Source organism: Stomoxys calcitrans, chromosome 2 (genome assembly GCF_963082655.1).
Source record: "Stomoxys calcitrans chromosome 2, idStoCalc2.1, whole genome shotgun sequence".
Lineage (NCBI taxonomy): Eukaryota > Metazoa > Arthropoda > Insecta > Diptera > Muscidae > Stomoxys > Stomoxys calcitrans.
In genome coordinates this window covers 27,868,189-27,885,705 of record NC_081553.1, presented here as the reverse complement: position 1 = coordinate 27,885,705, position 17,517 = coordinate 27,868,189, and the positions used below count along the sequence as shown (strand labels likewise).

The 17,517-nt window shown below is 35.8% G+C and overlaps 1 protein-coding gene across 2 annotated transcripts in view; it reads right to left on the bottom strand.

The window, feature by feature from the left end:
* Nucleotides 1–17,517, bottom strand: part of LOC106080540 (dedicator of cytokinesis protein 1) — a 108,449-nt gene that overhangs the window by 26,485 nt on the left and 64,447 nt on the right. For both annotated transcript variants that reach the window (XM_013241941.2, XM_013241942.2), the window contains exons 3-10: nt 13,724–13,880; nt 8,340–8,609; nt 7,181–8,272; nt 3,241–3,442; nt 2,881–3,169; nt 2,596–2,816; nt 391–520; nt 149–323 (exon numbers count right to left, since the gene is read on the bottom strand). In XM_013241941.2, the coding sequence (XP_013097395.2) occupies nt 149–323; nt 391–520; nt 2,596–2,816; nt 2,881–3,169; nt 3,241–3,442; nt 7,181–8,272; nt 8,340–8,609; nt 13,724–13,880 (2,536 nt within the window). The remainder of the gene's footprint in view (nt 1–148; nt 324–390; nt 521–2,595; nt 2,817–2,880; nt 3,170–3,240; nt 3,443–7,180; nt 8,273–8,339; nt 8,610–13,723; nt 13,881–17,517) is intronic.

The window sequence follows — 17,517 nt, the reverse complement described above, 5'->3', positions numbered from 1 at the left end:
TTTAATATGGCAAATGCATTAACACAGAGAAAATAATAAATATGAATTATAAAAGAAGAAAACATTTAAAATAAAAACACTGCATAAAAAACAAATGCAAAATAAAAATGACAAATTCAGAACAATACAAAAAAAATATTAAACATACCTCCTCTTTGCTCTCTAAACGATCCTTTATGTGATTGCAGAAAACCGGCAAGAGTATGGCACGGCATTCGGGTAAATGGAATAATTTCGAATCCACAAAATCCTTTATGCAACCCATTTTGGATTGGGTTAAACGACGTGGGGGAAATTGTTTCAAAATATTCACAATGACAATGCTGAAAAAAAATCAGATAACCTCAGATGAAATCATTTGTCTTAGCTTTTGGACTGCAAATGTTTTACCTTAATCTGACGGGATCAAAAACTTGCATTAAATCCGTTGCTATTATATGCAAGTTCTTAAGCAAAGCTCCTTCAGACTTCAGAAGATCAGTTGGACAGGCAATCATCTTGATGAACATTTCCAAAAGTTCTAAAAATATAAATGAGAAAAATATATTAATGATTTATATATAACTAGCTGGACAGGACCCGCTCAGCTGCGCCTTCTTTAACTCTCTTATATCTTTTTAGGGTGGGGACATAGTGCTACTGTAGCCTATGTCCGCCTATGACGCTGAACGCCTGCGTTCGAATCCTCTTAATGCTGGCGACATTTGCGAGGTACCATACCATGCATGGTTATGTAAAAGATTCTCCCCAAAAAGGTGTCGCACTGTGGCACGCCGTTCTGACTCGGCTATAAAAAAGGTCCCTTATCGTTGATAAACTCAACTTGGATCGGAAAGCACTCATTGATGTGTGAAAAGTTTTCCCCCTCCTCGGTTCCTGGGAAAACTTTTTACTCTACTCCCAAATGCCTTTCTATTGAGTCCCGTATTACCGTATTGGTAAATATTTTGGGTTTAGGGGGTATTTCGGGGTTGGTCACTTGGTCATTAAAGTAAATATAAGATTTGAATAAATATAATTTCATCAAAATCGGATGAAAAATGCACCTTTAATGAGATCAATACTCCATATCGGGAGATCGGTCTATATGGCAGCTATATCCAAATATGGTCCGATCTGGACCACATTTGACAGGAATGGGTAGAGGTCTACCAGAACACACTGTGCCAAATTTCATCGAATTCAGGTAAAAAAAAAATGGATTTTTTATGACCTCAATACCATATATCGGGAGATCGGGTGGTCGGTCAAAGGGCAACTATATCCAAATACAGTCCGATCTGAACCTCACTTCACAGAAATGGGTAGGGATTCTACCAGAACTCAATGTACCAAATTGTATCGAAATCGGATGAAAAATTACCAATTTATTGCCTCAAGTCTTGGGGTCTGGAGATCGGTCTATATAGCGGCTATATATAACTAAAATCCGATTTTATGAGATCAGAAGATCAGGTTTATATACAAAGAATACGAAATCATCAAAAATTGTGTAGAAAATATTTTTATACCCAAATTATAAATACCCAGCTTTTGGGTATGTATGGGTATTGACACAATTTACCGTGTAAATACCTTTCGGGTATTTACCCATCACCCATCTCTACACACACGCTTTCTTTGTTGACTTCTTCTCTGCCACTTTTGACATGATACCACGAAACTCATTGTTTTATAAACTAGGCAGAATGGGACTTCCTACGAAGGTCATAAATATATTGCGACTTATATATAACGACACTACGAGTCAGGTATGGGACGGCTCATCGTTATCTGAGCCTTTTGATGACGATGTTTTACCCACGGGTGTTCGAATTGGGGATGTCGAAATTAGACTATTGATGTTTGCGGATGATATGAGGACATAAACATTTTGGATCAAGTATCAGTAGAGTTTGAATTCGAGGAGTGGTTTACGATTAGCCATACAAAATTATAAGAATTTACGCCCAGAAGAACCTATAAAGGCTTGAACCTATTTAGTCTTTAACCCAGAGAAAAAAGTTTTCTGATATCAGCAAATACTCTTTGCTGATTTTATAATAACATTTTTCAAAAATGCAATTTTTTGCAATATTGTACACAAACTTTTGAAGCCAAAATGCTGCCATGACCCATAGAAGTCATGGCGAAACAATTAAAGGTGGTCTCATTTGTACAGCAATCACAAATCATATGGTGCAATCTGCCATCTTGTCATCAAGCTGATCGTACTTTCGCCAACACACGCGTGTGTGTATACGTGTGCGTATATGAGCAGAGAATATGTGAGAGAGAAGATAACAACAAAGAGAATGCAAACAAAAGTGTGAGACCAACTTTTTTAAATCCGCCTTGTCTAGAGGTTTAGATTACAAATTTAAGGAAATTTTTGTTTTGTGTATTGTAAAAGAGCACACAGCGGGGCGGTGCCTGGGTGGGCTAGTGGTATTTTAAAAATTCAATTCATAGGCTAACGAGTATTTTGTTTGAACAAAAAAATGATAAATTGTTAAATAGAACATAAAAAAATTGTGGTTAAAATAAAAAAGGGACTTCTTTTAAGAACTCAACTATTCTCTTATCGATATCGTCGTTCTCCTCTTCGGGACTTACCATGTAATTTATTAGCAAAATCATCATAATCCGAGTTGCCGTTTATGGCTGAGAATAAAATGCGTGATCTTATAATAAATTTCATTACATAATGCAGATATCTTGTGGTTTTGTACAGACGCTTAACCTCAATGCGTTCATCAATTTCAATGCCATCGACAGATTTTTCTTTGGGTTCAATGGCCTCTTGGACGTTCCTTTGTAAAACATCAATAAGTTTTCTACGAAAAAACAATTATAAATAACTATTTATTTATTTTTTTTAAGAAAATAACGTTAACTTACGCATAGGCCAATGTTGCTGAAAAACTTTCATTAATATAGACATCCAACACGGTTAAGAAATGCTGATATTTCAAATCCGAAACAGTCTCTATGAGATGTATAATGCTCATAAATACCAATTGATCATATTTCTCTGGACTATCATTTTCCACTAAGATATTGAACAAAGCATCTAAGATATCTTGCAGAAATTTCACAACCTCTTCGCCAGGTACATTGGATAAAGCATTTAAGGATTCTTCCAAAGTTTCTCGGTGGGCCGACCAATTCAAAAGACCCAAAAGGCTTACTGCAACATAAGGGAAAATAAAATTGAGATAGGATTTTTTTGCAAAGGTTTTCTTTTTTCCTGCTACCTACCACTTTGTGTGAGTTTTGTACTGCACAGATTTACACCTATCACCAGCTGGTCCTTAGGCAGTAGTGTTAGTCCTGCTGTTGATGGTTTTGTACCTTGTAATTCGTTGACTGTGGCCGGTAGTTCCAGATATGTGTTATTTGAATTGGTTTTGTCCAGTTTTTTGTGATCGATTTTATAAACAGCCAATGTATGTTGTCCTTGCTGCAAAAAACATAAAATAAATGAAATAAAAAATATCAAACCAGGATAGTTATCCAATATTAAAATTCAAACATGTTTTTGTTTTGACTATGACAGTGGCCACAGTGGCGCAGAGGTAGCATGTGTCCCTATGACGCCGATGGCATGGCTTTAAATCCCGATAAGAGCTCCAGAAAAAACCTTTGTGAGGTTGTTAACCATTTAAAACTTCTTCACAAAGTGAGGGACTTGGTATAAAAATGCAGATGCTGCCGGCAATAATTTAAAGTGTTACCACTATAATATTTTTTTTTGTCGATTTCCTTACTATAAACAGAATACTACTTTTCAACCTATTTTTACCCAAAGTTTCGCCGACGTTTTTATACCCAACACAGAAGGATGTCGGTATATTCACTTTGTCATTCCGTTAACAACTATAAACCCTATTCTTGGTCAGCGTAAAAATCTAAGATGATCTAGCCATGTCCGTCCGTCTGTCTGTTAAATTAACGCTACAGTCTTTAAAAATAGAGATATTGAGCTGAAACTTTGCACAGATTCTTTTTTGTCCATAAGCAGGTTAAGTTGGAAGAAGCTAAATCGGACTATATCTTGATATAGCCCCCATATAGACCGCCGATTTAGGGTCTTAGGCTCATAAAAGCGACATTTTATCTGACTTTGCTGCAAATTGGGACGGTGAGTTGTGTTAGGGACCTCGATATCTTTCTGCAATATGGCTTAGATCGGTCCAGATTTGGATATAGCTGTTATATAGACCGATCGTTCGATTTAAGGTTTTGGGTCCATAAAAAGCGCATTTATTGTCCGATTTCGCCGACATTTGGGACAGTGAGTTGTGTTAGGCCCTTCGTCAGCCCTCTTCAATTTGGCCCAGATCGGTTCTGATTTTGATATAGCTGCCATATAAACCATGCCCATAAAAGGAACTTTATAATCCGATTTCGCTCAGATTTGACCTAGGCGAGGCTTTTCGACATCCGTGTCGTATATGCTTCAGATCGGTCTATATTTGGATATAGCTATCAAAAATACCAATATTTTGTTCTACAAAATTGAACAATGACTGATACCACTTAATATCCTCTTCGTATTTGGTCCAAATCGGACCATATTTCGATAAAGCCGCTTTGGGGGCATAAATTGTGTATTTTTCACCGGATTATGATGAAAGGTGGTTTACATATATACCTGAGGTAGTGGGTCTCCAATGTTCGACCGGGCCGAACTTAACGCCTTTTTACTTATTTATATGAAGTTTGACAGCAGTCCGCTTGAAAATCTGAACAGAATACCCTGTTTAAACGAATGACATAAAATATGGAACTACTCGCAACCAGTGTTGGAAAAACCTACCAAAAATTGAGGTCAGCCTACCAACCTACCAAGCGAATAAAAACCTACCAATTTTGGTAGGAACTCACCAAAAACGGTAACACGCTGTAAATACGCTTTCCTTACCATTTTATAAGAGAATTTTTTCTACAGAACATTGACCTAGGTCAGATGGCATATCAAGAACCCACCAAAGCGATTAGATTATAATGGCCCTCATTAAGCCCAATATCGCTTCACGAGCGCAAAATAAAAAGAGCTCCACGTTAATAAACACGTTGGTAATCAAGGTTAATATGAGCATAAACGATATGCAAAGCAGTCTTCATGCCTTGTTGTTTGTCTCTCTCTCATAGATAAATAATATTGGGTTGCCCAAAAAGTAATTGCGGATTTTTTTAAATGCATTTTTAATAAAACTTAGAATGAACTTTAATCAAATATACTTTTTTACACTTTTTTTCTAAAGCAAGCTAAAAGTAACAGCTGATAACTGACAGAAGAAAGAATGCAATTACAGAGTCACAAGCTGTGAAAAAATTTGTCAACGCCGACTATATGAAAAATTCGCAATTACTTTTTGGACAACCAATATATACATAAAGAATTTGAACTTCACACATAGACTGGTTGGTGGCGCTTGTGAATATATTGTAGTTAAATTAGAATTATCCAAGAACATGCCTCATGCAGTTTGCGTCGTTTGCATTTTATAAATATGCACTTCCTTTCCCGTGAAGTAATTTTTGGCGTAATGCACATAACTATGGTTTCGGCAGTCTCAGCTTCCAAAATGTGTATCTTTCTTTATTTCTTTTCTCTTTGCTGTAAATTTTTTTTTAAATTTCGGCCGTGCTTCTTACTTTGAAGAAAATAAAATAATTACGGACACCTATAAGCTTGACATTTGCTGTCATATTTTGAGAGCGCAAAAATTTCTCTCTTATTTCAATCCTCTTTGTACTCTCCCTCCCAGAGTTACCATTATAAATTAAGAACATGTTTTCGATTCCATTTAGCTGAAATTTTGCACATGTTGCTTTGTTGTTGCTTACTTGTAAAAGACATGCCATGCCATGTCATATGGTCCGACTTTTTGAATGCATTTATTATTCGGTTTGGCTGAATTTTTGCATCCGGTGTTTTATTAACATCCAACATCTATGCCAAGGCCGACCAGGTTTGACGGTATAAAGATGTCATGTTTTTGTTTGCATTCTCTTTATTGTTATCTTCTTGTCGCATATCCTCTGCTCATGTATGCATACGTATACACACACACACATACATTTCTTTGAGTGTGTTGGCAAAATGTCGATCAGCTTGATGGCAAGATGGGGAATTACACCATATGGTTTGCGGTTGTTGTACAAATGAGACCACCTTTAATTGTTTCGCCATGCATCCATAACCAGATATATGTAGCTCCCATAAAAATCGATATTTGAAAAAAAAAAAGAAAAAGCGTGCTAAGTTCGGCCGGGCCGAATCTTATATATCCTCCACCATGTATCGCATTTGTAGAGTTCTTTTCCCGGTATCTCTTTTTTAGGCAACCATATGATAAAAGGAAAGTATTGCTATGATAGTGGAGCTATAATATCGAGTTATCTTCCGATTCGGACTATAATTGAACTGAATGTTGGAGACCATGGTAGAAGTCTTCTCAGGCAATTCGAATAAAAATTGCGCCCTTATTATATGGGAGCTGTATCAGGCTATAGACCGATTCACACCATAATTGGTACGTATGTTGAAGGTCATGTGAGAAGTCGTTGTAATTTAAGCCAAATCGGGTAATAATTGCGACCGCTAGAGGCTCGAAAAGTCAAGATCACAGATCGCTTTATATGGCAGTTGTATCAGGTTATGAACCAATTAAAATTTTATTTTGCACAGCTGTTGAAAGTCATAAGAAAACACTTCTTGCAATATTTCAGCCAAATCGGATAAGAATTGCTCTCTCTAATGGCTCAAGAAGTCAAGATTCAAGATCGGCTTATATGGCAGCTATATCAGATTATGGTCCGATTTGAACCAAACATAGCATAGTTACTGGAAGTCATAATAAAACACCTCGTGGAAAATTTCAGCCAAATCGGTTTAGAATCGCGCCCTATAGAGGCTGAAGAAGTCAAGACGGCAGATCGGTTTATATGACAGCTATATCAGCTTATGGACCAATTTGAACCATACTTAGCATACACAGTTGTTGGAAATTTTGTCATGCAAAATTTCAGCCATATCGGATAAGAATTGCGCCCTCTATTGACTCAAGAAGTCAAGATCCGAGATTGGTTTATAGGGCAGCTATAACAATTTATGATTGTAGGGTAGGTGTAGGGTATTATATAGTCAGCTCCGCCAGGCTTTTGCCTTTCCTTACTGGTTTTTACTTACCGTTATGGTAGTTCCATTATCCTGCATCAGTTTCATATAAGCCAAGCCAAAAGGTTTCTCCGATTTATCCTTTTGCTCGTTGGAACTGCGATGTTTGAAAACGAATTTCAAATGACATTGCTTAAACTCATCAATGGGCACATGAATTTTAAAGGTTTCCATCCATTTGGGTTTATCATCATGATAGTACACCACAGATTTGTATTCATCTATGGGTGCCAAACCGGCTCCTATGCTCATCACACCAGGCACAGTGTGACCATGCTCATTGCAAACTGTGACGGTGACTTCCACATTCTTCTCTGAGGTCTTGGCAATACGGGCAAATTCTCCGGAGCACAAAGTCAAATACAAATCGTTGCGTACATCTCCGGGTAAAATGACTTCGGGAAAGCCCATTTTGCGAGCAATGGGTACATTGGTATGCAGTAGACGGGGAAAATCTTCTTTAATCTGTTTGATGTCGCCCTGTAACACCTCAACTGTTACACACATGCGTGAATCAATTTTGCCAATATCCTTATTGGCTATCAGCTTCCTTAAGGTGATGTCCATGTTATCCTTTTCGCATAGTATGAAGGGCATATCCAAATTACCCTTAAACTCATCGGGTTTATTGATAATGGGGGTCAGATCTTTATAGGCTACTCCGAAGGGACGACGCATTATGTATTCAGTGCCACTGAAAGAACCACTGGAGCTTATGGATAACTGGGAATTCTTTTTGCTGGCCGCTGTCAGCATGGTGTTGGTAATGCTGGTGCGTTTCGAATCATTCTCCTTCATTTCCATGGAACCTATACGCACCACATAGCAAACCAAATACATTTTCGGTATGCTAACATCGTTTTTACTGAGATCGGTGAAGAGAACTCGATTATTGTCGAATTGATCGATGTCACGGGCTATGCCAGTGCGGGACCATTTCACCACATAGTTTTCACTTATGGGTCGATGTGATTCACCATCAAAGAGGGTGAATATTAAATCGGAATCTTCTTGGAATTTGCAGACAAAGGCATTGACATGCAGCAAAATGTTGTGTGAGAAATTCTTGTAGGGTTTGGGACCATGGTGTATGGTTTGAGGACGCTGAAAGAAACGAACAAAAATTAATCATTATAGGTAAGGGGGGTTATATCCCTAACTTCATACTTACATTGGCCTTAATAATGCGATTGACGGCATTCATATGATGCTCATACAATTCGGTGGTGCATATGGTATTCGTATCCAAAATATCACCACTTTCGTCACGCACCACCATATCCAATCCCAGCAGATTGTTGCCCGTGTCAATTTGTGAAGTGGCTGTTAATTTGATGGTACGAATTTCATCCAAAGGCAGATTACCGGATATTAAAAGGGCTCGATTGTTGTTCAAACTATTCATTTTGGAGCGTATGCTATGGAAGTCGGGATGTCGGACCTATAACAAAGAAAAACCCGAAAAGCAAAAGTGACACCAATTATGAATATTTTTACTATTGTTGTTGTTTGTTTTTGTGGTTGCATTACCACAACCTTCCATGCCTGTTGCATGCAAACATTTGCAATAGGCCGCAATTAATGAGATAACCATGGAATAGCATAGTCTTCCACAACAATAAATGATGAATAAATGAAATAGAATTGTGTTTTAAGCCCGCCGAGGAATGTGCTTGCAAATGATTCACATTTGAATTATTTCAAGAATTCCAAAAAAAAATCGCTGCTACCAGAAAGGAAAATCTTCTACAAAGAGTGATGTTTACATAAAATGTGCCATGATAAGAATGTTTTCAAAAAGCGTCTAATCTTTGACAAATTTTGCATTGTTCGCCTTGGACTAGATGCACGATATTGTCCATAAATGCGATTAATTTCCTGCCTTCTTTGTTGTGATTCATTAGAAATCCATTTAAAATCGGCTTCTGACCATATCATCTCCGAAGGTCTCCTAGTAATTATGCTGTAAAGCATTTTTTAGCACTCGTCTCTCAATGGATAAGTACTAAGGTGGACGATGTTGGTAAAAGTCCGCATGAGGCTATGATTACCTCTGTTCTGGACGATTTTGAAAGGACTGAAAGGTGCCATATTAGCTTGCACTCATTACAAATACCCATCAGGCGACAAAGATCCTACCAGTGCAAAGACATAACTACATGCTGTCTAAGCAATACATTTTGGGCTGTTATCGCAGAGACTATCCAAATCGTCATCTTGTGGATAGATGCCACCGCCCAAAAGCCTTAAGATAGTTCTACGTGATCTAGAGCGTGAGATTCAGCGCTACAAGAGAGAACCTCTACATCAAGCGGTAAATAGCTACCGGGAGAATATAGTCCTTAGAGAACGAGCGCCTCCCATTGCACCTGAAGAAATTGACCTCTCCCGGCAAACCAGAATGAATGACTTTTTCAAATATATAGGAGTTAGATATACAGATACAGATGGGCCGTACTTGTCATGACTATCAGTAGTCATAAAAAAACCAAGTTTAAATTTTCAGGCAACGAATTGCGCCCCTAGAGGCTCAAAAGAAGTCAAATCGGGAGATCGTTTTAAATGGGAGCTATATCAGGTCATAAAACTATTTGGACTAAGCTTGACACTGCGTTTGGAACCCATAGTAAAACTTAACATGGAAAATTTCAGCCAAATCGCATAAGAATTGCGCCCTTTAGAAGCTCAAGAAGTCAAGATCCGAGATCGGTTTATATGACTGCTGTATCAGGCTACGAACCGATTTAGGCCATACTTATTACATAATGGTTGGATATCAAACCAAAACATCGTGTGCAAATTTGCAGCCAAATTGAATAAGAATACGCCCTCTAGAGGTCATACTTGGCACAGTTGTTGGATATCAAAACAAAACAACGTGTGCAAAATTTCAGCCAAATCGAATAAGTATACGCCCTCTAGATGCTCAATAAATGAAGATCCGAGTTCGGGTTGTATGACCGATTTAGACCATTCTTGACACATTTATTGGAATTCAGAACGGAACACCTCATCCGAAATTTCAAGCAAATCGGTTAAGAATTGTGCCCTCTAGAGGCTCAAGAAGTCAAGATCCATAATCGGTTTATATGACAGATATACCAGGTTATGAACTAATTTGAATCATTTTTGGTACAGTTATTGGAAGTCAGAACAGAAGACCTCATTCGAAATTTCAGCAAAATCAGATAAGAATTGTTCCATCTAGAGGCTCAAAAAGTCAAGATCGATTTATATGCTATATATGGCCCTTTTATAACTACAACCGACCTACACTAATAAAAAACAGACAGACGAGCGGCCATGGCTAAATCGACTCAGAATGTCAAAAGCATCGAAAATATATGTATACTTTGTTGGGTCTCAAATTGATATTTCGAATAACGAAATTAGTATACGTGCCTCCTATGGTGGACGGTAAAACCAAAACTTTCTTTACAACAGACGAAATTTCCATAGTAATTTTAATAATGATGTGTGCCTAGACACAATCCTCTTAAACACTAATTTCTTTCCCGTCAGCCTTACTTGTGCCCTTGCCCCAACCAAAGACAAGGTTAAACAGACCAAGGATATACAATATTATAGGGTCGCCTAGAGAGAACATATAAACATAGCCCTGAACATGACATAAAATTCGAAAATCTTGCTATATGCCCGTTTGGGTGGGACGTTCCCCCCTTAGACATGATCACAATTTTAAATATTGGATTTGCCTGTTTGTGGAAAACCATTAGACTACAAATTCCCTTCAATGGGCCCACCTATCACTTATATATCACGAATACATTCCAAGTTTATATAAAAAGGAGTGTATTGCCTGAGAAATTTATACCATTTTGAGTTTTTGCTCTACTGAACCAATAATATCATTGTAACTTGGAAATTCCCTCTTCCCAGACCATGCCCTAAAATTCTTGAACAGTCTTATCTCAGGTCCCATATGCTACCATTCGGTCTATATTATTGTTTAAGGAGTTTTTGGGAGTAGGGATGGCCTCCTGGGACTTGACCCATAATGTTTATATAATATACGACTCTACTCACAAATACCTTTCATTAAAGCTACTTTATATACTGATCGGTCTATATGCCCGTTTAGGGTGGGCGTTCCCCCTAGATACTTCAACCCAAGTAAAATATTTAATTTAGGTATCTTTTACCTTGTGGGTTACTTTAAGGGTATAAACAACAAGTAAAAACGTGCTAAGTTCGGCCGGGCCGAATCTTATATACCCTCCACAAGGATCGCAATTGTCGAGTTCTTTTCTCGGTATCTCTTCTTAGGCAAAAAAGGGTATAACAAAAGATTTGCTCTGCTATTAGAGCGATATCAAGATATGGTCCGGTTTGGACCACAATTAAATTATATGTTGGAGACCTGTGTAAAATGTCAGCCAATTCGAACAAGAAGTACAATAGAGAGATCGATTTATATGGGAGCTGTATCGGGCTATAGACCGATTCAGACCATAATAAACACGTATGTTGATGGTCATGAGAGAATCCGTCGTACAAAATTTCAGGCAAATCGGATAACCTCTAGAGGCTCAAGAAGTCAAGATCCCAGATCTGTTTATATGGTAGCTATATAAGGTTATGAAGCGATTTGAACCTTATTTGACACAGTTGTTGAAAGTAAGAATAAAATATGTCATGCAAAATTTCAGCCAAATCGGATAGGAAATGCGCCCTCTAGAAGGTCAAGAAGTCAAGTCCCCAGATCTGTTTATATGACAGCTATATGAGGTTATGCACCGATTTGAACCATACTAGGCACAGTTGTTGGATATCATAACAAAATACTACGTGCAAAAATTCATTCAAATCGGATAAGAATTGCGCCCTCTAGCGGCTCAAGAAATCAAGACCCAAGATCGGTTTATATGACAGCTATATAAGGTTATGGACCGATTTGAACCATGGTTAGCACAGTTGTTGGATATCATGACAAAACACGTCGTGAGAAATTTCATTGCAATCGGATAAGAATTGTGCATTCTAGAGGCTCAAGAAATCAAGACCCAAGATCGGTTTATATGACAGCTATATCAGATTAAGGACCGATTTGAACCATACTTGGCACAGTTGTTGGATATCATAACAAAACACGTCGTGCAAAATTTCATTTAAATCGGATAAGAATTCCGTACTCTAGAGGCTCAAGAAGTCAAGACCCAAGATCGGTTTATGTCAAAACATGGACCGATATGGCCCATTTACAACACCAACCGACCTACACTAATAAGAAGTATTTATGCAAAATTTCAAGCGGCTAGCTTTACTCCTTCGGAAGTTAGCGTGCTTTCGAAAGACAGACGGACGGACGGACAGACGGACGGAAGGGCAGAAATATATATACTTTATGGGGTCTCAGACGAATATTTCGAGTAGTTACAAACAGAGTGACGAAATCAGTATACCCCCATCCTATGGTGGAGGGTATAAAAATACACTTAAATGGGTAATCCTATCTCTTATATCGCACATTATGGGGACCATTTTGACAAAATTTCCTATAAATAGTAAATTTTTACAAAATTTCCTATAAATAGTAAATTTTTACAAAATTTCCTATAAATAGAAAATTTTTACAAAATTTCCTTTAAATAGAAAATTTTGTCAAAATTTACTATTTATAGGAAAATTTTGTCAAAGTTTGCTAGAAATAGTAAGTTGTGACAAAATTTCCTATAAATACTAAATTTTGAAAAACTTCCTATAAAAAGTAAATTTTGACAAAATTTCCCATAAAAAGTAAATTTTGACAAAATTTCCTACAAAAACTAAATTTTAACAAAATTTGCTATAAATTGTAATTTTTGACAAAATTTCCTATAAATAGTAAATTTTAAAAAAATTTCCTATAAATAGTAAATTTTAAAAAAATTTCCTATAAGAGTACATTTCTAATAAATAATACATATTGACAAAATTTCCTATAAATAGTAAATTTTGACAAAATTTCCTATAAATAGTAAATTTTGACAAAATTTCCTATAAATAGTAAATTTTGACAAAATTTCCTATAAATAGTAAATTTTGACAAAATTTCCCATAAATAGTAAATTTTGACAAAATTTCCTATAAATAGTAAATTTTGACAAAATTTCCTATAAATAGTAAATTTTGATAAAATTTCCTATAAATAGTAAATTTTGACAAAAATTATTATAAATAGTAAATTTTGACAAAAATTACTATAAATAGTAAATTTTAACAAAAATTATTATAAATAGTAAATTTTGACAAAAATTACTATAAATAGTAAATTTTGACAAAATTTCCTATAAATAGTAAATTTTGACAAAATTTCCTATAAATAGCAAATTTTGACAAAATTTCCTACAAATAGGTCATTTTGATAAAATTTCCTATAACTGTCAATTTCCTATAAAAGAAAATTTCAAAAAAAATGTTCTATACCTAAATTGATTTTTTTCTTATTTTTCTCATTCAACTAAATGTACAGCACTACCCAATTCACCATTTCATTTCAATTTGAAGTAACCCCCTTTTGGCTGCATAGAATTGCAAAAGCATAGCAGTACTTACCAGAAAATATTGTTTCAATATTATGCCCCATTCCAACAGAACTTTTGTTATTTCCTCAACAATTTCAGTTCGTTGTATGCAATATTCCCCATTGACAATTTTATAATCGCACAAATGGATGTAGCTTTTGGGAAATATGCCACGCTGTTCCTTATTTCTGCAAATAGAAAAAAAAAACACACGCACACATAAAAATTTAAAAACAGCCGTTATAACATAAACAACAACATAAAGAATTAAATTAGTTATAAAATGTATGTTAAATGTATCAATTAAAGCAAATTATATGACATGTGGTCGGTGGTAGTGGTCCGTCCGTTCATCCGTCCCGGCCAATTCATCAAAGTCCAACGAATTCAAATTGTGTCATCACAACGGCAGCAACAAAATATGACAATGGACGCAAACATTGATGGCGGTTTAGTGACAAATAATTGGCCAAAGATAGATGGAGCTTGTTAGCCTCGTATACGCTAAAGAATTTAAAGAAAGTTTAGGGCCGCAGAGACATCACATTTGTTTTGTATCTTAGAAAGCGAATTCAAAGCAAATTTCCAGACATCCAGACAGCACAGTGGGGACGACACATGTACAAATTTCAATTGACCTTCAATGTTAACCCTTTGACTATCCACCAATTGAATATTAATTGTCAATGATTTGTTATTGCTTCAGTATCAAGCGACAAAGTTAAGCTCAATGTCAGTCATTTCAATGTTGTTTTTATGGGGCTTTCCATAGGTGTAAGCAGGATTAGGAAAAACAACTTCAGCTAACAAGAACTAGAGCAGGTTTTCAAACAATATGGAACATGCTGGGCACAGATTTTGGTAGATAATACAAAAAATTGGAGGTTAACACCTATCGATCTATTTTTTAAACTATTTATATACAATCTTAATCTTATCTTAAAGCGGGAAATAGTCATTCAGATACGTCTAAACTTATAATGAACTAATAGAAGGTACAGGAAAGCGATTAGACGACTTAGGGCCGGATTGTCCCATAAAAATAACTAATTTAATTTACAGAGGGCATAAACGTCCTGTTAACAAATGCAAATTTTTCCCATGAACATTTCACTAAGGAACAAGGGCAAACTTCTCAGATATCAATAAGTGCAGTCCGATTCAAGTTTAAGCTCAATTCGAAGTTTTACATGGCATAGTACCTCACAAATGTTCCTAGTATTAGGAGGGGAAAACCACCGCTGAAATTTTTTTCTGATGGTTTCGCCAGGATTCGAACCCAGGGTTGAGCTTCATAGGAGGACATGCTAACCTCTGCGCTACGGTGGCCTCCAGCCTCCCGTTAACAAGTTTGGTTTTCTCGTATGCCTTTAAGGTAACTAAGAAGACAATTGCTGTATTTTATTTTTGTACTATATACTGCAAATTACCATAAATCGCTTCTTATGTTATCGATAATTTACCAGTACAAGCACTGATATTTTATCCAGAACAACTGACTTGCACTAAATGGGACTCAAATAAAGCACAGCAAATATGACGCGGCAATCACCAATAAGTGTTTTCGCGTACTCAAAAACTTGCATAAATTTTTACTGAAAGTTGTTCATTCACCAGTGAGAGTGAGAGAGAGAGTATGAGAGTGAAAAACATATGGAAAGTTTTGTAAATGAGAGATTCCAAAATTCTGTTGGAGGTTTTTTTCACGGCAGAAATTTCTTACTCTCCTGCAAATTTTTATTGGCAAATTGTTGCTAAAAATGTACGCGAACACACCTTATATTACGCAGCAATCGGAAACAAAAAACACCTGTAGTGGAAATTTGTAAAATGTTTTAACGAAAATCGTTTAGTTAAAAAGCGAGAACAGAAAAGTTAACGAATTTGGTATTCAGTAGCCACTTTTAACGATAATCGACATATTTAAAATCAGCTGTTTTCGCTAACGAATAGAAAATTGTCAACTAAACAAGTGAAAATTATTTGGTGTTTACTTTAATGACGAGAAATAAAAATGTTTTCAAATTATAATAAGAGAATTTCAGTCTATGGGAAGAATTATTTATTACATTTCTATTCCTCTTTGTGCTTTTCGTTTTTTTTTTGGGTAGAGTTGCCAGAGAGAAAAAATAGATAGCGATTTTCCCTTTTCAAGTTTTTTTGTCTGTTAGGTCGAATATCATTAAATTTTCCAATTTTTATTTGTTTCTCTTTCGAGACGAGCTCAATGATCAGAGATTTTCTTTGCAAATGGAAAAGGAAAGCCAGAGATAGCAACACACACCTATGGGACGCGTTTCGTTTTGGGTAAGAAGACTTATCAACCATATAAGTTGTGATGGCTTCAAGGGCCGTGCGTTGGTTGCTGTATTTGAATCGTATAAATTGCAAAAACGTCTCTATGATACAATTATCACATTAACTACGCTCGACACCCCTGTCTATTAGCTGTACTTTTTCCCAATGCATGTGTTTTTATGTAATGACAAACTTTTTTTCTGCGACAATTACACTACTTCCATGGTACACATGATTTTGTGCATCTGTTGGAAGTTGTATTGATGGCTTCGAACGCCAGACAACGACAGGTTCCAATCCCGAATCCCCAGGTTCGAATCCCGGTCGGGCTCTGCCGAATTTTTTCATTTTCAAGTTTTTGCCTGTTAGGGCTAAAATCATTACATTTCACAATTTTTGTTTGTCTCTTTCGAGACGAGACGATTTTTGTTAACTAGGATTTAGAGAAAAACATAATCGTTAGTGCAAACGATTTTTTGTTGACACTACACAATTTTCGTTATTAGTTATAGAATTGCGGTTGTTGTTGTCGTAGTCACATTGCATGTGGGCGCAGCGATCTTCGATCATCCTAAACTCAGAATTGAGGTACTGATTGTATATTACCATCTATTTGAATTTATAAAACTAACGGCAGCTATCTGCCGGTTAAGGTTTATCGATAGGATAAGCAATAAACATATGTTCAGAAAACCAAATTCTGTTAACTAGAAGAATATCGATGAGATATAAAATAAAATAAGCAGGCTTTTAAAGTTTTTGCTTGTAATTAACATTAATTTACTGCATCAACCACTTCCATGTCCGCAATCGATTCGTTCGTCAATTCATCGATATCAACGGTTTTTCATCTATAAAATCAACGATGATATCAACGAACTGTTAATGCTATCGGAGGTTTTTCATGTTTTACGTTTTTCTTTTTGCATAAAAGCGACTGTCTTTGAATAAAAATTCACAAAACAAATTTGTGAGCTCATTCAACAAAAAATTTCAAAATGCGACATTCTTTATCAAATATTTACACAGAACACTTTTTTTAAGCAATACAATTTTGTCATCTAATAGCTACAAATAGAAATTGCGAAAGATTTAATGTTTCTATAAAAAAAAAAACATTGAAAAGATAACAAAAAATCCATTTTACAAAACCCTTTGTTATCAAAGCTCTAGTTCTTAAAATAATAAAAAAACACTTAAAGGCATAAAAGTGTTTATATTGATGACATTTCATACACAATTCTATAGTTAATTTTAATTATGCGGTAATAAAAACAAAAGTTCCATTTAAATATTTGTAATACATTATTCCCAAGAGTACAATTTCTGGTATATAAAACTGACCAATAGGCAGTCAAGCGGATGATCATAAAATTTATAACAAACTTCTTATCAAATATTAAATGCGTCCAACTACAGCACATAAAAATTTCAAAAATATGAAGAAGAAAACATACAAGCAATTGTATCGTAAAAACAATTTGAAATATTATAAAAAAACTAAGGAAATCATTAAACGCCAATGGA